The following is a 20,952-nucleotide window of genomic DNA, read 5'->3' as shown; positions in this document are numbered from 1 at the left end:
CGTTGAAAAAAAAATTAAAAAATAAATAAATAAATAAATAAATGTTTAAAAACAAAAAAGAAGTAACAATAATCCTAACAAAAAAATGGCAAGGGCTTAAGGTAAGGCAGTAACATTAACAGTGATCTTTAAATATTTTAAATATACATCCTTGAAAGATGATGAGAGAGTAGATCTTAAAAGTTCTCATCACAAGGGAATACACTTTGTAACTGTGTGTGGTGACGGATATTAGCTAGACTTATTGTGGTGACTGTTTCACAATATACACATACATCTAATCATTATGTTGTACACCTTAAACTCACAGAATGTTATATGTCACTTATATCCCCCAAAAAACTGGGGAAAAAATGGAAATATCTAGCAGAGCATACCTGATGAGACTCTTTATCAGCAACTTATCATTTAGTTGAAATAATTACTTTGCTCCTTTTTAATAGCATTTATCAATTAATAGGACAGAAGCCTGAGAACAACTCATACCTGTGATACACAGCACCCAAGTGAAACACCACGGGTTGCCACACACACACACACACACACACACACACACACACCACTGTAAGATAATTGACAATAGAAAAAAAAAAAGAAAAAAAAAAAGAACTGGAAGAAGAAAAGGCATTTAGAAAAGAAAAATCATGCAGAGAAGTATTTTCTGAACCAGTTACTGAAAAGTAAAGAGATGGGTCCATTTTGGAGTGTCCCAATGGCATGGTACACACAGCATATTAAATAGAATAAAAAATCTTTCTATCTTCCCTGCTCTACCCTCCAACAGGGAGTACTTCAGGTAGCATCACACAAGACAACCAATGTTCAAATGCTATTTCTGATAGCAGCTCTACCTAATTCATGGTGAACAACAAAAGCATAAAAGCTATTTTGGATAATTTTCTTTCATTTACTTTTACCAGCAGGTAACATCAGCTAGCACTGCAGAAAACAATAATGGGAAAGAAAGTATAAAAGTTGCTAATCATAAAAAACCAAATCACAAGAAAATCATAAAGTTAAATTGATGACTCTTTCTCTTGCCCCCAGTATAGTATTGGACATGGGGCTTGGCAACATCCCAAATGTATCAGCAAAATAAGAACTCAAAAAAGCAATATTATCTTATCCTTTAGACTAACTAAGCACTGAGAAGGAAAATTTATAGTGAAGTGAAGCTTTAGTGATATGATAACATTTTTTTATTGCTGTGAAGCAGTTTATTACAAAAACATTTCCTCTATTCTCTGGAAAGTGCTAGGGAAGCAAGGACGAGAAAAGCAGGTTTAAGGTGGACTTTCAATTGGAAAAGGTGAGACACGTGAACTTATTTTTTCTTCCAAGCTTAACAACAATTGTTGATAGTGCCTTTTTTCTTGTTGTGTTAAGTTGAAATGTCCTGTCCGACTTTCCAGGTCCTCTGTAATCTGCACCAGACAACATGGACAAGCTCCCCACTCCTACCAGCTGCCCAGGCAAAGCCACTCTGTTCCTCACTGGGGAATGCTGATTGTGACGATCCTGCCCCAGGTGGTCCTCCCTCTTCCCTGAACCTCCTCAAGGCCCAAGCATCCCCACAGGTGCTCGGCACATGCATGCATGCCTTCATTCAGCAACTGTGCAGTAAGCACCTACTATGTGTGTGTGTGCATGTTGTGTGTGTGTGTGTGTGTGTGATACATATACAACAGAGTACTCAGAAGGAACACTTCTTCAAAGTGAGATGTAACAATTATGAGGGATTTGCACACTGACGGGTTTGTTGGAAGTGGAGGCTCAACAATGGCTTAAGTCCCCAGTAGGCTGACTGGAAAGACAATGATGCTACCAGCAGAAAATAAAAATGAATGCTAGAAGGGGCGCCTGAGTGGCTGTCGGTTGAACGTCCAACTCTTGATTTTGGCTCTAGTCATGATCTCACAGTTGTGGGTTCGAGCCCTGTATGGGGCTCCGTGCTGCCAGCGTGGAGCCTGCTTGGGATTCTCCCTCTCCCTCTCTCCCTCTCCCTCTCTCTCTCTCTCTGCCCCTCCCCTGCTTGTGTTCTCTCTCTCTCTCTCTCAAAAATAAACACTTTTTAAAAACTTTTAAAAATGAATGCTAGAAAATATAGGTATGCTGTGTGTGTGTGCGTGTGTGTGTGTGTGTGTGTGTGTATGTGTGTACACAGACATACATATAAAACTAGGCTTAAAGGGCAAAGAACATCATGATGTTTTTTTAATTGTCAAATTAGCTAACATACTATAGTCTGGCTGCAGGAGTAGATTCCCATGATTCATCACTTACATACAACAGCCAGTGCTCATCCCAACAAGTGCCCTCCTTAATGCCCATCACCCATTTTCCCCACCCTCCTAACCCCCCACCCTCATCAGCCCTCAGTTTGTTCTCTGTATTTACGAGTCTTTTATGGTTTGCCTCCCTCTTTGTTTGTATCTTATTTTTCCTTCCCTTCCCCTACGGTCATCTGTTAAGTTTCTCAAATTCTGCATATGAGTGAAAGGAACATCATGATCTTGATGGGAAATTTACTCAGACTGAAATTTCTCAGACCCTACTCTGAGAAAGGTTAGGAGGAAAATGGCTACTTGTCCAAATATCTGATCCAGTTTGGCTACAGTCAAAAAAAGCATTTTCCACCTGTACTTTCCTTACAAGTAATAAATGCTCATGAATTATGCTGTGGGACACAGCATGAAGAAGTCTTTCAGATCTGCCTGCACTATGTGAAGTGAGGGATGAAAAAATATTTTCAGGGGTGTCTGGGTGGCTCAGGTGGTTGAACATTCAACTCTTGATTCCGGTTCAGGTCATGATCCCAGGGTCATGGGATCGAGCCCCATGTCGGGCTCTGGGCTGAGCATGGAGCCTGCTTAAGAGTCTCTCTCTCCCTCTATCCCTCTCCCTCACTTGTGCTCTCCCTCTCTCTAAAATAATTTTTTTAAATTTTTTAAATAGTCTGAATGGTATGCTTGTTTTAAAAATGCATCAGAATGCTTTTATTGACAACAGTGAAAAATCATAATGAAGATCTATGTTGGCCCCAAAATTCATCTCTTAAATTTACTGTGTGATTGACTGCTATTTGCTAATGAGTTAGTTACTGTTTCAACTTTAAGTCAAAGTGCATAAATAGTACATAAATGGGTTGATTTTAATTTAAATAAACTTTATTGTCTGCTTGTAAAAGAAAGGTGCTTTAGTGTCTTATTTTAAAAAGTTATCTGGAAAACTAGAAGTTTAAAAAAATCTTTGTGGGTATTTCAATATTTATATATATTGTATTTTAAATACCACTCTTCCACTTATAATTATCACTTTGCTTAAAGTTATCAATTTGCTTAAATATAAGAAATGTAAATTTTTCTTTCTCCAAGAAATTATTGTTAGTTACAGGATGCCTTTTCCTAAATCCATTCTTCTGCAGTTAATTTCCTTTTAAAATAAGGATATGAATTATACAGCCATTTCATTTTTAATTTAAAAATCTAGATATTTGTTAAATAATGACATATTTGATTAAACTAACACTCAGAGGTAAAATTTTACTATTAGATGCTGAAATACTGTAAGAAAATCTCCTACTTTATTTCAGGTTTTTGTTCTCCTCACATGTGTTTTATGATGTATGAAAGAAACCAATCTCACCTGTTTTTGATTGTAGGTTTCTTCTTGGTTCTTCAGGGGCCTCAATTGGCTGATCAGCCAGAAAAACTCGAGCTTGGTCTATTGCGTTCAGGACAGAATACTCTTTCTCCTTTAACTCACGTCTCAGGGCCTTTGCAAAGAGAAGCAAAAGTTGAATTTGTAACTACTGTGTTCACCAAGTAATGGAACATCTCCAATGAAACTACTTCTGATCATACTTACCAAGGGAATGACAGAATGACTCATAACCATTTAAGCAAAGTTAGAAGTGAAAATACAATTTTTACACGCATTAATGATGAAATATATATAAAAGCAAAAACATGATAGGACTTAAATATGCAAAACAAGAATCTTCACAATATTCACCTAAGAGAAATTGTTACAGTATATTTGAACTTACACAAAATGCACTTTTAGGGTTATCACTGCTGTCAGATTGCTAAACTAGAACAGCCTGTTCAAAGATACCTTTTTCTTGTAAGACTGACAAAAAAAATTACATCCAATGGTACTGAAGAAGGCAATTTCACAAGTAGTAATGAGATCCTCAGAAGTGCTTTACATTCTTTAGAATATATTAAAGAAAAAAACTAAGAGATAGAAACAAATTAAAGTACATGAAATCAAAACTAAACCAAAGAGAACACATAAAAGACAGTCTCCAATTATCTTCAAATACGTTCCATCTCTCACGCTGAGGCAATTATGATTTTTCCCTTGTGAGGTTTTTCATGCAAATTTATGATTCTCAGAAGTCTGCCTTTAGTACTCTTGTTCTTTTAAGTAGGGTTAAACTTTCACCTCTGCTCCCATAAAATGTTTGGTGATTAAGACTCAAATTGACTAGAGTTTAAAAACAAAGCTCACTCACTGACTATTGCAAGGTAAGAGGAAATGAAGATTTTCTCACGTACTATCTGAATGCTACAGCTAAATCAAAATTGTTTCTAATATTATTGTTATCCTCTTAAAATTACACACAGAAACACCTAGTGGCTCTAATAATATTTTGCTTTTAGTGCAGTTCCCTGACAATGCATTACTAAAACTCTGTTTTCATTTTCTAAAATACTGCATTGTACTACTATTTTAGAATCAGTAAAATTTTGGCTTCTGAACACAACTGCTTTTTTTAAATGGCATTTGACATATGTTGGGATGACAGGGTATTTGCAGGCTAAATCCTCATCGTCCACAAGAGATGAAAGAAAAACAAATCTAGAAACCCAGAATAATCATCTGATGTGAAAAACCAGAGCTAAACACCAGAAAAACACCAGTGATGAATTTGAAAGAGAACGTCACTGGTGGGCAAGGGTGAGGGGAGATGAGTGACAGAATGTTGGATTTTGTGATAAGCACTGTAAATGCTATTAGACTTTTAAACTATTTACAATTATTATCTTGACCAAAAATTTATATGAAAAGGAGAGAGTGAACAACAACAAAAGAGCACCCACCCGCGATTTAGACACAGTAATAACGCACAGGATATAGGATGAATTAAAACTTGCTCTAAAACCCGTAGATACATTTACACAGCATCCATATAACCAAAGACAGACTGTGAAGCAAGCACAGGTCAATAAATCCCCACATCCGCTAGCATCGAGGGGCATTAAATGACTATGTGACAGAGCTTTCACTGTTTCTATTAAGAAATGCAGCTTGTGAAGGAGTCCCAAGATGTGACATTCAAGACAAACAAGACAATCTTCTGACATTTAAAGTTTCTGATATGTGGAAATAAAAGAGACAGAAGAGAAATGGGGGAAAACACATTTTAATGCAGAAATATCTGTACACATTTCCGGGTTTTGAGCCTATTCTTTAAATTTAGATTACTGTGTTATAGCAAGAAGCTCCAGATAAATGAAAGTACCCCTAGTATTTACTTCCTGAAGCACCTGGAAATATAAAATATGAAATAATGGTATGAAAGAACATGTTGCTGAAAAGACAGCACTGAAAAACAGTGGGTAATGAATGTATCAGATTTATAAAAATTTTAGTGATCAAGAGTATTTATTCCCCAAGCCCCAATCTAACCAGTAAATTTGGGAGAGGTAAAGATTCTTACAATAATGTGCAAGGGCTCTGCTAGGTTTCTTCTTCTGGGAAGTGAAGTCCCAGACATGACCCTATTTAGGGCAAGCTGCTAACGGGGAAGCTGAAGGAGCTGGAACACCTCCCCCTTCCGGTTGAGCAAATAGGATGAGGATTCACAGGCAGTCTTTACAGACGTGGCACTAAAGAGAAACCAGGGAACACCAACTGGCTGATGATGTGGAAGGGAATTAAAACCTGAGAGAGGACAGAACGTAAAGGAATGTGACTCAGAGAACGGAGGACAGAAGCAGACCCGGTCCTCTGGAAACATAAAATGATTAGGGGCACATATTTCACAGAGGGTGAATCCTGATCTCATGGTGGAAAAAGAATATAATATGATCCATATGACTTAGGTGTGCAGCAGGGCCCAGCTGGGAGTTCTGGATTATTATTAGTCCACAAAATGTGCATTGAGCGGTGTGGAGAGGGAAAATGGCATAGGAGAGATCTGGGTTAGAACTATTTTTAGATTTTCAAACCTCTGAATGGAAGTATATGTTTGTCTACAGGAAGGATACTTGGGAAAACTAGCCTGTCAACTTCCTTGATGGCTGGACTTTTATCACTCTAACACAGATGACGTCATGACGGGCAATTTCACTGGCTGGCTGTTTACTCTGCCCAGAAGGCTCTTTCTCCAGGTATCCACACAGCATACTCCTTATCCCAAGAGGCCTTCTCAGTGAGGCCCACCCACCCATGCTATTTAATGTAGAATTCCAACTCTCCCATCTGCTACATTTCCCAACATCTTCTACTATGCAAGGTAGGTATTTAGTTAGTATGACTATTGTCTATTGTCTGTTCCTCTCAGAGAAAGTATAAGCTCCACAAGTCCAAGGACATTTTCTGGGTTTTTGTTTGTTTGGTTGGTTTTTGTTTTTCACTGTGGTAAACAAAGCACCCGCATCAGTGTTTTGGGACCTAGTTGAGCTAGGGGGCTTAGAATTGCTTCCTGGTGGAGGAAAGAGAGACAAGAGAGACAAGAGTACTTTCAAAAGAGGAAACTAAATGCTGGCAGAAGAATAAAGGAGTATGTCAGTGTGTGCACTTAGGGAACTACAAACACTAAGTGCTGAAGAGCCCAGCAGGTATCAGGTCACAAAAACCACCGTATGGTGTCCTCACTAAGCATCGGAGACAACCAATAATGGGCACTGGGAAGCCAGTGAAGAGCTGGACAAGGTGGTGGTGGTGGTGGGGTAATGACTGTCATATTTACATTTCTGGTTTTTACGATATCATAGTCAAGTCTCCTAGATTCACGAGAAACAAATCTGAGTCTGAGAAAGCCCCCTCCAGAGGTGGAGAATCTATTTTCCTTCCTAACCACATTAAACTTCAGCACTTTTTGAAACACCCTCTCTGCATAGGGCGTTGGCAGGGGAATGTCTCGTGAACTCCTTTGACATGCCAAGGTAGGGGAGTAGAAGAGGCAAGTGCGGGCAGGTGGGAATCATGCCAAGTAAGGAAAAATGTGGGGCTCAAGCCCCAATGCCAAGTCACCAACCAAAGACCCTAAAGAGCATACATTTACTAATATCTGTTCACACAATATTTTGCAAATTTAATTTTGCTATTCAATTTGTCCTATTTCAATTATATTTAATTGCATGTCAGAAATGGGTTTAACTTTGAACAGTATTGTACATATAATCATTTCACCACCTTTTACCTCTCACTTAGACATAAAAGAAAACCAGCATTTCCTAACCACCTGGTGAACATTAATGATAAGATAATTAGACTCCAACAGAGTTGTTTTGTATACAGAGCTACAAAGTGGCATTCAGCTGTAGGTTCTAATATCACATAACTTCTATGTGGGCTGCCTTAAGTGAGTATAGCATAATCTGATAGGAATTTTTCTGTCTTAATGACTTTATATTTTCATTCAAAACAATTCTGTTCTCAGGCAATAACAAGGATTGGCAAAGATGTGAAGAGGTTGGAAACCTGACATACTGCTGGTGGAATGATAAAATGGTGCAGCCCCTTTGAAAAACAATTTGGCGGTTCCTTCAAACGTTTAACAAAGGGTTACTATATGACCCAGCAAGTCCACTTCTAGGTATATACCCAAGAGGACTGAAAGTTTAAGTCTACATAAAAATTAGTACATGGATGATCATAGCAATATTATTTGTAATAGCCAAAATTGTCAACAGAGCCCAAACATCAACTGGCGACCAGATAAACACAATGCTGTATACCCAAAAAATGAAAATCTTCTTCAGCAATAAAGATGAATGATATACTGACACATGCTACAACATGGATGAACTTTGAAAATGTTACGCTAAGTGAAAGAAGGCACAGAAGCCCATTACTATGAAATGTCCAAATAGGTAAGTGTATAGAGACAGAAAGTAGAACAGTGGTTGCTTAGTGCTGGACAGTTGGGAGAAGAGTGGGGGAGTGACTGGTCATGGGTATGGGGTGTCTCTTGGGGATAATGTTCTAAATTTAGACAGTGATGATGGTTATACCATCCTGTGAATACACTAACAGCTACTGAACTGTTCATTTGAATTTTATACTATGTGAATAATATCTCAATAAAGTTATTATTAAAATAATAATTCTGTTCTTTCTCCCACAAAAGTTCCCTAGGTAGTGTGTTTATTTCTATCCTCCCCCCCTCCCCCATCTGCAAAGTAATAGCTCATTGTGTATGTTCAGTATGCTCCCACTCTCAGAGTTTCTGGAGCACTTCCTACTTCTCTAACACAGCTCATGATGATATATTGTCACCATGCATCTGTCCCCTCCATTACATTGTCAGTTCTTCTAGGGTAAGGCTCACATCTTAATCACTAGAAATTCTCTTCAGTGCTTGCCTAGACATATATAGGAAGTACTCAATAACTGCTTAGGGAATAAGGAATAAAGGAAGAACTGCTTTCAGATTAAATACCTGGTAGGATTCCACAACATAGAAGAGCAAAATATAACGAAGTCTCCCACATGCGATTATCCTAAATTGGAATAACTACTGGATTCCATTTCGCTCTGGATTTGACCAAATAATTTTTTGAGGCAAGGTTAGTTTTTGCCTATCGCCTAATTATCAGAAGTACTTTTTTAAAGATTTTATTAAGTAAATGTCTACATCCAATATGAGGCTTGAAATTACAACCTCGCTATCAAGAGTCTTATGCTCCACAGATTGAGCCAGCCCTTCCTATCATCTAATTATCAGCTAGTAATTACTAAGTATTTTACTTTATTGTTGATCACTGTTTAATTAATAGCAAATATTTTTTTTTCTCCCTGGATAAACAAGTAACAGAGTTCACTGAAAGGGGTGGTATGGGCTCACTCCATCTTCCCTTTTTTGCCCACAACCTGATCCATGAGGTAACTAACTGCATAGGACAAAGTTTCCAAACTATTGCAGCCATTACATCGAAGGTTGAGTCTGTTATTACTAGTGTGTATCCAATCCATCTGAAACTCATTGGCTTAAAACAATGACAACTTATTTTTCATGATTCTTTGGATTGGCAATTTGATCAGGTCTTCTGCTGGTGCCACCAAAGATTACTCCTTGCGGCTATAGTCATCTGTGGTTTAACTGGGGTTGTGAGTCCAAGACGAGCTCATTCACATGTCTGGAAATTATTGTGGGCTACTGGCTGGCATACCTCAGTTTCCCTCGGTGTGGTCCTCTAAATGCACAGTAGGTTGGACAGGGCTCCTTCGAAGCCTGGTAATTAGTGTTCCCAAAGAGCGGAGTGAAAGCTGCAAGATCTCTTAAGACATAGGCTCTAGAGCAGCTCTGCCCTCTAGAACATTTCAGCAATGATAACAATGTTACAAAACCATGCTGTCCAATATGGTAACCACTGGTTGCTTGCGACCATGTGGTACTTGAAATATGCCTAATATAATCGAAGAACTGGATTCTAAATTTTATCTCGTTATAATTGATTTAATTTAAATATAAATGGTCACATATAGCTAAGGGTTACCACATAAGACAATGCAGTTCTAGAATTTGCACTTCGGCCACATTCTATTGCTGGAAGCAAGTCTTGAGGACCCGCATAGACTCAAGAGAATGGGGAAATACAATGCATTTCTTCATGAGGGGAACAGCAATGATCCTCATCAGAGGGGCCAAGATATACAGAATCATGATTCACTGTTGTAACAATCTACCACACAGGATAAAGGGGAAAGGGAGGGTTGGGGTAGGAAGGCATCTCAAAGACAGTGATATTTGAAGAAAGAGCTGAAGGAAGTGAGGAAGCCAGCCATGAGACTATCTGGCAAAAGAGGAGGCAGGGAGAACTGCAAATACAAAAGCCCTGAGGGAAGTGCTTGCCCGGCTTAGCAGGCTGGCACTGTCAGAGCCGGGTACACAAAGGATGAGGGTGATAGCTTCTGGAAAAATGTTTCCTATCATGAAAGTTAGAGGGAAGTCTTTGTGGTTGACAGGAAAGGCACCTAGTAACTACATATTTCTTATACTGCAGACATCTAGTTACCTTGCTGACTCAAGGTCTGGCCATTAACCTAAGAATGCTCTCTGTGACAGTCTTACCACAAAGCTTATGCGTTTTCCATTCTAATAGTCCAAAGACCTCAATCCCCACTCTGGGCAAGCACATGTGAAATCAAGCTCTGGCCTGTAAGCACTAGACCAGATCAGCTGTAAGAAGGAGGAAGATGCAAAATCATTTCAACAACTACAACTGAAACTGTATTGTCTTTTATTCATCATTTTTTTAAATGTTTACTTATTTTTGGGAAGAGAGAGAGAGACAGAGCATGATGGGGAGGGGCAGAGAGAGAGACACACACACAGAATCTGAAGCAGGCTCCAGGCTCTGAGCTGTCAGCACACAGCCTGATGCAGGGCTCGAACCCACGGACCGCAAGATCATGACCTAAGCTGAAGCTGGATGCTCAACCAACTGAGCCACCCAGGTGCCCTTGAAACTGTATTTTAAAAGTTACATGCTCTGAAGTTTTTAATATGAGGACATATGGTCTCAAATACCTCCAAGTCAAAAGTAATGAATGAAGAGCACAATGTCCCATGGCCATAAGAAAATGTTCAACTTCTCTCTCATCGTAAGGTGGCATAAGAGCGTATGACAGAGTTTTCCAACAAAGATTTCCACCAACAAAGACAATTTAAAAGATATTAAATTCAGATAATCTGAAAGAAATATGCCAAACACAAGAGTAGACAGCAATTCATACACAATGATCCCAGTCCTTCAGGAACTTACAGTCGACAGAAGAGAGGAGAATGCTGATCACCATGTGTGACGTGCCACAAATCTTTGAGAGAAGTACAAACAGGGCACTGAGGAAAGAGACAGAAGGTGGAGGGAGGTGAAGGAGGCACAATCAACCTTTCCAAAAATATGTGAACTGTGTGTTGAAAAAGAGACAGGAATTAGATTCAAGGTAATTAAGGGAAAAGCAATTCAAGGAAACAGAATGAACAGGTGAAGTAATCTAGTCTTCCATGGTTTTCCCTGTGAAGCAGCTTCCGAATGCTCATTTAAGCTAAATGAAGTCCTGGAATGTCTGATTGATGAAGACCTGATTCAAATATCAGACTTTAACTACTAAAACCACAGTGTTTTCATTCTCAACAGAATTTCTCCCAGCCCAACATCCTGTTTAGCAGAGTCCACCTCTATCATTTCTGGGCCCCTTTCAAACTCAGCATGCTGTTTGGCCACTTACTGGCATTCTTAGGAGTTTCTGGCAACAGGGTAAATTGCTCCTTATTCAACTTTCAATGCTAGAGAGAGGTTCTCAATGATCCTCCTGTAATGTCTAGGAACACTTCTCTCCACTTGCTATAATTGGGAAGGAAAGGAAATTAAGAGATGAGAAGGAACAGATCTTCCTTCACTTACGATGGGGTTATGTCTGGATACTGTAAGTTCAAAACATCGTAAGTCAAAAAATGCACTGAGGGGCACCCGGGGGGCTCAGTCAGTTAAGCATCCAATTTTCAGCTCAGGTCATGATCTCACGGTTCATGAGTTTGAGCCCTGTGTTTGGCTCTAGGCTGACAGCTCAGGAGCCTGGAGCCTACTTCGGATTCTGTGTGTCTCCCTCTCTCAAAGATAAACAAACATTTAAAAAAATTCATTGAATATACCTAATCTACCAAACATCATACCTTAAATGTGCTCAGAACACCTACAGTAGCCTACAACTGGGCAAAATCATCTAATACAAAGCCTATTTTAGAATAAAGTTGGCTGTCTCATGTAATTTATTAAACATTGTACTGAAAGTGAAAAGCAGAATGGTTGCATGGGAACAGAATGGTTGTCAACAGGATCCGTCCTTGGCCCTTCTGTGACTGCATGGTGGCCTGGGGGCTGTGGCTACAATTGCCAAGGATCATGGAAGGGGACATCCTGCATAACACTAGCCCAGGAAAAGATCCAAATTCAAAATTCGAAATATAGTTTCTCCTGAATTCCTATGGCTTTTGCACCATCACAAAGTCGAAAAACTGTAAGTCCACCATCGTGATGTCAGGGACTGTCTGCATAAACAAGTGATTGGGGTGCCTTAAGTCTGAAAGTCTCTCAAGTCAATCAGCTGCTGTTCATTTTCATCATGAACATGGCATCGGCTCACTGGAGTGGCTGAGTAACATCAGTTTCTTCTGGCAGCACCGACATGGGCAGGATCTTAAAAATCACTTGATATGAAAATAAGGTCTGAGGAACTCTGGAAGAAGGAGAGGAATCCTGACATCCGCTTCTGTTCTAAATTGGCAACTCGTTACTCTGCACTGAGACAAGGGGAGAAGAGACATACCTATGTGGGTGTGAACTAAATCCTGGTATCACCCCTTCCTCTGTAAGGAACAACTGTCTCCTCTCCTTTCTTTTTTATTTTTTAAATAACTTATTTTTTTATTAAAAATAATTTATTGTCAAATTGGTTTATTTATTTTTGAGAGAGAATCCTAAGTAGGCTCCATGCTGTGAGCACAATGCATGATGTGGGGCTCAAACTCGCAAACCGTGAGATCATGTGACTTGAGCCAAAATCAAGGGTCAGCTGCTCCAACAACTGAGATACCCGGGCGCCCCTCTCCTTTCCTTAACCTAAAGCCATAATCCAAACTGTCTCTATAAAACGTGCCAACGTTCACTGAGATGCACTTTTCCTAAAATTTTCTAGACCATAATACTAAAATTACAGATAAAGCAGATCTTTTGGTTCTCCTGCTTAAAACCCTCCAGTGGCTTCAAATGAATTCTAAACTTCCTACCAAGATCTGGACCCTCCCTGCTCTCCAATCTCAACTACTAAAAATACCCTAATTTCTAGTCTCAAAGTCTTCATTTCTGTTCCTAGAATATGCCAAGTGTTCCCTCCTCATGCCCTTTGCAATCCAGAAAGTTTTTGCTTCAAATCTTCAAAAGCTCCTTCTCCTTGTTTAGATCTCGGCACTTGGTATATATGTGGGATGAATGAATGAAAAAAGGAGTAAGTGGACTAGAAAGAATCAAGGAAGGCAACTCCCAGGAAACGGGAGTAGTTCATAGGAAGCTGGTCTGCAAAGAAAGCAGCATGGAATGGCTCTGAGCAACTGAGGAGGGAAGGAGTCATCTCCTTTAGCCCATCAAAGAAAAAGTTATTTCTCGACACACTATCTGTGTGCTTTCTTGGCGCTCTCACTGGCCCTCGTTGGTCAAAGAGATTCCCAAGGGTTGTCCTCCCCGACGCTTTAGCGTCACAGCACCAATACCATCCTCGCTATTAGTATAAACAACACCTGGTTCCCCAGCAGGGCCAGGCCTCTCTCTTCTGAGCCTCTCCAGCTCCAGGCATCTGCTTTGCTGGAGCATTCAGCACACGTGCCTGTCCTGACTTCTTTGCAGACCTGACTCCTACACCGGACTGAGCACTCTATGAAGGCACACATCTATTCCCTAGAGGGTAAAGCAGGACCTCAATGAATTTATGTATGAAAGAATAAGGAGATATTTAAAAAACCATTCAGCGGTATAGTAAAAGCAGAGATTAGTAGCCAAAAGCCTGTGTGACAATCCAGTGCACGCCATGTAGGCACGCCCTTACCTACCATGAGCCCTTGGGTTTGTCTTGAAACTCCTCTGCATGTTAATAACAAAACCTCTCATTCTACTAACTTCACAGGTGAGACAGTGAATGTGAACATATCTCAAAACTGTTCAGTGTTGTAGAATAAGTAGTTAACTTTTAAAATGATGCTAACCTAAAGTTTTACCAACATTCTCAGCTCTTCTCTAAGAATTCTTCCCTCAGCTTCAATTCACTGCAATTTGTGAAGGAAAGTTCTAGCTATTTTATCTACAGCTTTGGATGATGGAGATGGGTGCCCAACCTTCCATTAGCAGGAACAAGTGAATTTAACTCTCTTAAGGGAACAATTATTTCATTCTGAGAAAAATGGAATTATGTGATCCTCCAAGATTAGGCAAAAATATTTGGAAAGTATAAAACTAGGTTCCAAGCTTCTTATGTCCCTTTAGATTTTTAGAAGTGTAATAACTTTTTGTGAACCAATTTGTTCCAGACTAAAGTAGCAAAGTAAAGCTCTGTGATGGCAAAAGTAGTTAGCCAAATGATATCACATACGCTAATTTAAAATTTTTAAATGTTTATTATTTTTGAGAGAGAGAGACAGAGAGAGACAGAGAGCAAGCAGGGGAGGGGCAGAGAGAGACAGGGAGACACAGAATCCGAAGCAGGTTCCAGGCTCTGAGCTACCAGCACAGAGCCTGATGCAGGGTTCGAATTCACAGACTGTGAGATCATGACCTGAGCTGAAGTCAGCCGCTTAACCAACTGAGTCACCCAGGCGACCCACACATACACTAATTTAATATAAATACGAAATTTCTCCAACTGATTAGTCTAACAATGGACATCTTTTTTCCAATCCTTCAAAGGACAATTAAATCAAACACATCCAACCAATTCTCTTTCTTCTCTTTGAGAGAGAAATGGAGTCAGATATCTGACATCCTAAAACTGCTTTCTAAACTCCCATACTGGCATGGAATACCAGCATTTTAATGCTAATAATACAAGGTCCACAGGAAAGAGGGGGAAAAATGAGAAATCACAGGCAAGGGTGCAGTGAAACTTCACTTTCATACATTGCTAGAGACGGAAAATTGGTTCAATCACTCGGGAAAGTAGGTTGGCAATATATCAAGAATCATTACTATGTTCATATTGTGTGAAACAAGAATTTCACCTTTGAGAATATATCCTAGGAAAATGATCAAGGAAAAGCTACAAACACAAAGGTTTTCATTATAAAGTTATTTATGATTAAAAAGATTTGAAAGCAAATTAAATGTCTAACAGCTGGAAAATATTTAGGCTCACTAGGGTATGGCTACACTAGGGACCATTACATAACCTTGAAAAATTACTGTGATAATGACGGCATAGCAACATGAATAAATAGACATGATATATATACCTAAGCAAAAAAGTCAGGATTAAGACGATATGCCCTGTTAGAAATAGGAAATAGTCACCCAAATGAAGATGGTCGCATTACAGTAGTAAAATTAAGGTCAGTTTTTTGTTCTGTATTTTATAAAATCTGTCATGATATTTTCACAACTTAAAATTTAAGAAAGGAATACTAAATGGAATCTAGTTCATTTATCACTGAACAAATTATCACTTTTATTTATTTTTATTTTTTTTACTGAAGTATAATTGACGTACAATATCCTATTGGTATCCTGTGTCCATCATGGTGATTTGATATTTTTATACATTACAAAATGATCCCCATGGTAAGTTTAGTTACCATTTGTCATCATATAGAGCTATCACAATATTATTGACTGTATTCCTTATGCTGTATATTATATATTCACGACACTAAGTTTTTTTAACTCCAAGTTCGTATCTCTTAACACCATTCACCTGTTTCACCCATCTACCAGCCCCTCCCTACCCTGGGAACCAACAGTTTGTTTACTGTATTTATGAGTCTGTTTCCATTTCACTTATTCATTTGTTTTGCTTTTAGGACTCCACATGTAAGTGACACCATATGGTATTTGTCTTTCTCTGTCTGACCTATTTCACTTAGCATAATATCCTCCAGGTCTACCCATGTTGTCACAAATAGCAAGATTTGATTCTTCTTTTAATGGGTGATATTATCTATATATAGCACATCTTCTTCATCTGTTCGTCTATTGACAGACACTTAAGTTACTTCCACATCTTGGATATGGGAAATAAACACACGGGTGCATATATGTCTTCAAACTGATGTCTTCATTTTCTTCAGATAAATGCCCAGAAGTGGAATTGCTGGATCATATGGTAGTTCTATTTTTAATTTTTTGAAAAAATATGGAACATTTCACGAATTTACATATCATCCTTGCACAGAGGCCATGCCCATCAATCTTCAATAATTCCAATTTTAGTGTAAGTGCTGCCGAAGCAAGCACAAATTACATCTCTTAAAGAATGGCATTATTAGAGCACCTGGGTGGTTCAGTTGGTTAAGCAACCAGGACTCTTGAATTTGGCTCAGGTCATGACCTCATGGTTTGTGAGTTTGAGTCTGGTGTCAGGCTCCATGCTGACAGCACAGAACTTGCTTGGGATTCTCTCTCTCCCTCTCTTCTCTGCCCCTCCCCAGCTTGTGCGCTCTCTCTCTCTTTCTCAAAATAAATAAATAAACAAACAAACAAACAAACAAACAAACTTAAAAGAAAAAAAAGAAGACAGCATGATGCTTCAACTAAAGGCACAGCTAGAGGCTGGTATGGCTGAAACCAGTGTTTAAGAGAGAAAATAGTAAGAATGAAGTGACCATGGTGTGAGTAGGAGGCAGGTCACATCACATAGGGTCTTGTAGACCATTCTGAGGACTATGACTTTTATTCTGAATCAAATGGAAAGCCACTGTGGAGTTTTGATTCATTGGAATAGGAACATGCTGGGCACTGTACTGAGAATAAACAGAGACTAATAATTGTAGCTCCTAATAGCAGTAAGAGGTAATCAGATTCCTGTTTTATATTTTGAACATGGAACCAACAGGATTTTCTAACAGATGGAATATGAAAGAAAGACAAGATTGAAGGTGATTATTATTTTTTATGTAAGCAACCAGAATCAAGTTCGTTCCATTGAAATGAGGGAAGATCAGGGAGAATGATTTTGAGCAGCAAGTTCAGGAATTCAGTTTGGACGTACTAAGTTTGAGATGTCTATTAGATACCCAAGTAGACACGACATGTAAACAGATATGAATTTGGTGGTGACTGACATACAGATGGCATATAAAACCAGGAGACCCGATGAGTTCAGGAAGGAATGGCAATAGAGGAGTTGGCATGACCTGGCTCCTGGTGCATCCCACTTTTAGGAAGCTGAGAAAAAGAAGAAGGGGTCAGCAGCGGAGATTGAGAAGGAGCTGCCAGTGAGGTAAGAAGAGAATCTGCACAGCGTAGTGTTCTAGAAGTCAAGTAAAGAGAATGAACAGAGGAACCATTAGGGAGTTGACAGGAAAGGAAGGACTGAAAATAGACCTCTGGTCACATTGCAGCAGACACTAACACACAGAGACAGGGTAAGTTACAATGAGGGGTGTGTGAGTGAGAGTGGGAGCTCAGGATGGCTTACTGACTTGAGAAAAAGAACACGTGAATTAAGTTTTCAGAGGCTTTCATTACTGTAAAAGTGTTGTTTTATGTGTGTCAAAACATAAACATTAATTTTTTTTTTTTGATGCCAGCAGGTCTGACTATATAATTCACAGAGCCCCTTGTTCAAATGTTACTAAGAATTTCAAGATGGCAGCACCAGAGCATTAAACCAAGTGCAGGGCCCTGTTAGGAGTGAAGGCTTATGTGACTGTAATTGCATGGGACACACATCCACAAAGCCGGCCCTAGACGCAAGGCATCTCAACTTAACAAATAAAAGTACTGCTGGTACAGCAGGCTTCCTTAGTTTCTTGTTTAAAACAAAACAAAACAAAACAAAACACTTAACATTTATTGGAGAATACAAGCAGAAAAAATAAATGATATAAACATAAGGAGAATCTGTTAGAATGTAATTTACTTTTTTTCCCCCCAACTTGCTTTCAAAGCTAAATCAGCATATATGGATCTGAAGTCATTATAGTATGACAGCAAAAAAGGGCAGAAGAGTCATTAAATTTGATAGCACTAATAAAACTACATGAGAAAAGGGAAAGAAAACAGGCTTACTTTTCATTAGTATGCAGACAAAATAAAAAAAAAAATCTCCTTCACAGTGCTTTAAAAGTTTTGGTTAACGTCCCTAAATGAACATTTAATATATAAATTCATTTTGGTTCCACCCCATTGACATAAAAAATGATGCCTGAGTCAGAATACTAAGTATAAATGCTAAAACTAAGATAGGAATGCTTCACTTTCTCACAGTAGTAAAAGAGTATTCCTTCCTACACTTTTCAAAATACATGCACATGTAAATGTATTCCTTTATTCGGCTAATATATGCAATATCTACTTTACCAGGTACCATTTAAGGTGCTAAACTTGTACTATTTTCTCTTTTAGCTTTATTCTAAGTATAACTGAAAAGGCCGGTAGGCAACACCTCTTGCTTTATTGCACATTCCAGGTCATGCCATGACTCATTTGGAGGATTTTCCCTCCAAGAGTTTTGGTTACAGTCTTCAGTGAATTTTTACTCCAAAGATCTCTTTTTAGCTCAAAAGCTACTTGCTCTGTGAAGCCTTACCCAATCTTCCCAAGTACAGACAATCATTATTCATCTGTGCCTCCCTGGCCATGTGTTCATGCTCACATTACTATGCCTTTGCTATCCATTATAGTTACTTGTTTTCAAGTCTCTGCTTGTAGATGGTGAGATCTGTGACGGCAAAATTAGTCTTATGAAGTGATAGATGCCCAGTACCTAGCAAAGTACATGGCATATATCAACTGCAACACAGAAGTTTGTTTAACAAATAAAGTATTAGATAAATGATACCAGGGTAAATATATCCAGAGGTGGTTCATTAGAAATGGGCTGTTCTATTAAGGGGGTGGACTGTATATAATTGCTTGGTTTTACATACCTCTATTTCCTGCTCCATTTGTTGTCCACTCTTAATTTCATCGCCAGTGATAGCTATTAAGATGCCTTGCCTCTCCCTCTCAACTTGGATATTCTATGGCCTTTTGGGGTCAAGTTCCAATGATACCTATGAGGCCTAGGAGATAAATCAACTGCAGACAACTAAATGGAGTGTGGCAGGTAGGTGTAGCCTCACTTTGAGAATGGCTGCTTCCAGGAATGAATACAAGTAATAGCTTTACTAACAGTTCTTAGTGGGCTATGCATTTAATAAGGAGGAAGTCAACATAGGTGCCAATGGCTGGAGGGGAACTTGGAAATTAATAAATTTTAGAAAAAGGTCAATCTCCCACATTAGGTAACTTCATCACACAGCAAGACCTTGAAATTACAGATTTGAAGTTAGAGTGTCAGATTACCATATAGAGAGAATAATCCTACACACACACAGCCTAAATTTAATGGTGGCATGTTGCTGATTGAAAGACACTGTTCGTGGGGCGCCTGGGTGGCTCAGTCGGTTGAGCGTCTGATTCCAGCTCAGGTCATGATCTCGCGGTCCATGAGTTCGAGCCCCGCGTCGGGCTCTGTGTTGACAGCTCAGAGCCTGGAGCCTGTTTCAGATTCTGTATCTCCCTCTCTCTCTGCCCCTCCCCTGCTCATGCTCTGTCTCTCTCTGTCTCAAAAATAAATAAACATTAAAATAAAAAAAAAATTAAAAAAAAAAGACACTGTTCGAATTTGTTACTTTAATAAGTTTGCAAATGTATTTTGACAAGTCAGTTTAAGACCCAAATATCCTAGGGGCACCTGGGTGGCTCAGTTAAGTGTCAGACTTCAGATCATGATCTCACGGTTCATGAGTTCAACCCCTGCGTTGGGCTCTGTGCTGACAGCTCAGAGCCTGGAGCCTGCTTTAGATCCTGTGTCTCCCTCTCTCTCTGCCCCTCCCCTGCTCCCACTCTGTCTCTCAAAAATAAACAAACATTAAAAAAAAGACCCAAATGTCCTGACTCTTATACAATAAGGATTGAATATAGGAATTTTAAATTGAGTTAAGTAAAGGACAGAGGGGCCCCGAGGGAACAAACTCACTAAAATTATATCGGAATCGTACACTTTCAATTATTTTTAGTGATTTCCTTTTATAAAATCAAACATGCATTCTATCAGTAAAAGGGTGTTACGGCTCTGACCACAGCCTTTACATAACTTAGAATTTACATTGTTCAGAAGATGAAGTGCAAAGTGAACAGCAAAAACGGCACTGGCAATTTTATCCAATGTTAAAGTATGTGACTGAAATAAACCTGTAACATTACAAATGAATGCTATGTGCACTGAAGGTGCTTTCTAAGTAACTTGACTGAATGATAATCTCGCATTCTTGAAAATGAAGCTGCATATGAGCGACCTCAATTTCTATAGAACTTTAAAAATGATATGAAAAACTTAGGTCATTAGGTGGGAAAATTCAACTATATGCATTTATTCTAAAAGTCATTAAAAATACTTTGTTTTAAAGTAGTAATTTATTTTGATATTTGAGGATATTAAATATATACCCACATAAGAAAAAATAATACGACTCTGTGGGGTTTACAGCTGATACTTATAAAGACTGGAAGGTGACTCTAATTTTACAAGTTAATCCTAGATAGTAATGGGGGACTATTTCTGCTGGGCAGTATTAGGTGGTAAATAACAGGTATCATAGGGTTTTTTTTAATGTTTATTTATTTTATTTTGAGATAGAAAGCAAGAAGAGGAAGGGCAGAGAGAGGGGGAGAGAGTTGGAGAGAGAGAGAATCCCAAGCAGGCTCCACGCTGTCATCATAGAGCCCGATGCAGGGCTCCGTATTCCAAACTGCGAGAACATGATCTGAGCTGAAATCAAGAGTCAGATGCTTAAGACACCCAGGTGCCCCAGTAGAGTTTTATTTAATTAAAACAGCTCATACACTCCAGACAGTTTTAAACAAGACAAAAGTGATCAAAACTATCAAGACAAGCTCCCAGCAGTTATGGGAAGAGCTATCAGCAACTACTGACTATACCTGTACCACATGCTTTACCCTCAGAGCC

General features: G+C 39.0%; 1 protein-coding gene and 1 non-coding gene across 6 annotated transcripts in view; both read right to left on the bottom strand.

Annotated features, from left to right (window-relative positions):
• Nucleotides 1–20,952, bottom strand: part of UTRN (utrophin) — a 481,942-nt gene that overhangs the window by 110,540 nt on the left and 350,450 nt on the right. For all 5 annotated transcript variants that reach the window (XM_047859243.1, XM_047859241.1, XM_047859244.1 and 2 more), the window contains one exon: nt 3,646–3,775. In XM_047859243.1, the coding sequence (XP_047715199.1) occupies nt 3,646–3,775 (130 nt within the window). The remainder of the gene's footprint in view (nt 1–3,645; nt 3,776–20,952) is intronic.
• LOC125166890 (U6 spliceosomal RNA) lies at nt 16,126–16,232 on the bottom strand. Its single transcript, XR_007152597.1, has one exon. It is a non-coding gene; the product is annotated as a U6 spliceosomal RNA (small nuclear RNA).

Source organism: Prionailurus viverrinus, chromosome B2 (genome assembly GCF_022837055.1).
Source record: "Prionailurus viverrinus isolate Anna chromosome B2, UM_Priviv_1.0, whole genome shotgun sequence".
In the NCBI taxonomy this organism is placed as follows: Eukaryota; Metazoa; Chordata; class Mammalia; order Carnivora; family Felidae; genus Prionailurus; species Prionailurus viverrinus.
The sequence above is the reverse complement of the archived record's forward strand: the minus strand, read 5'-3'. Positions and strand labels throughout refer to the sequence as shown.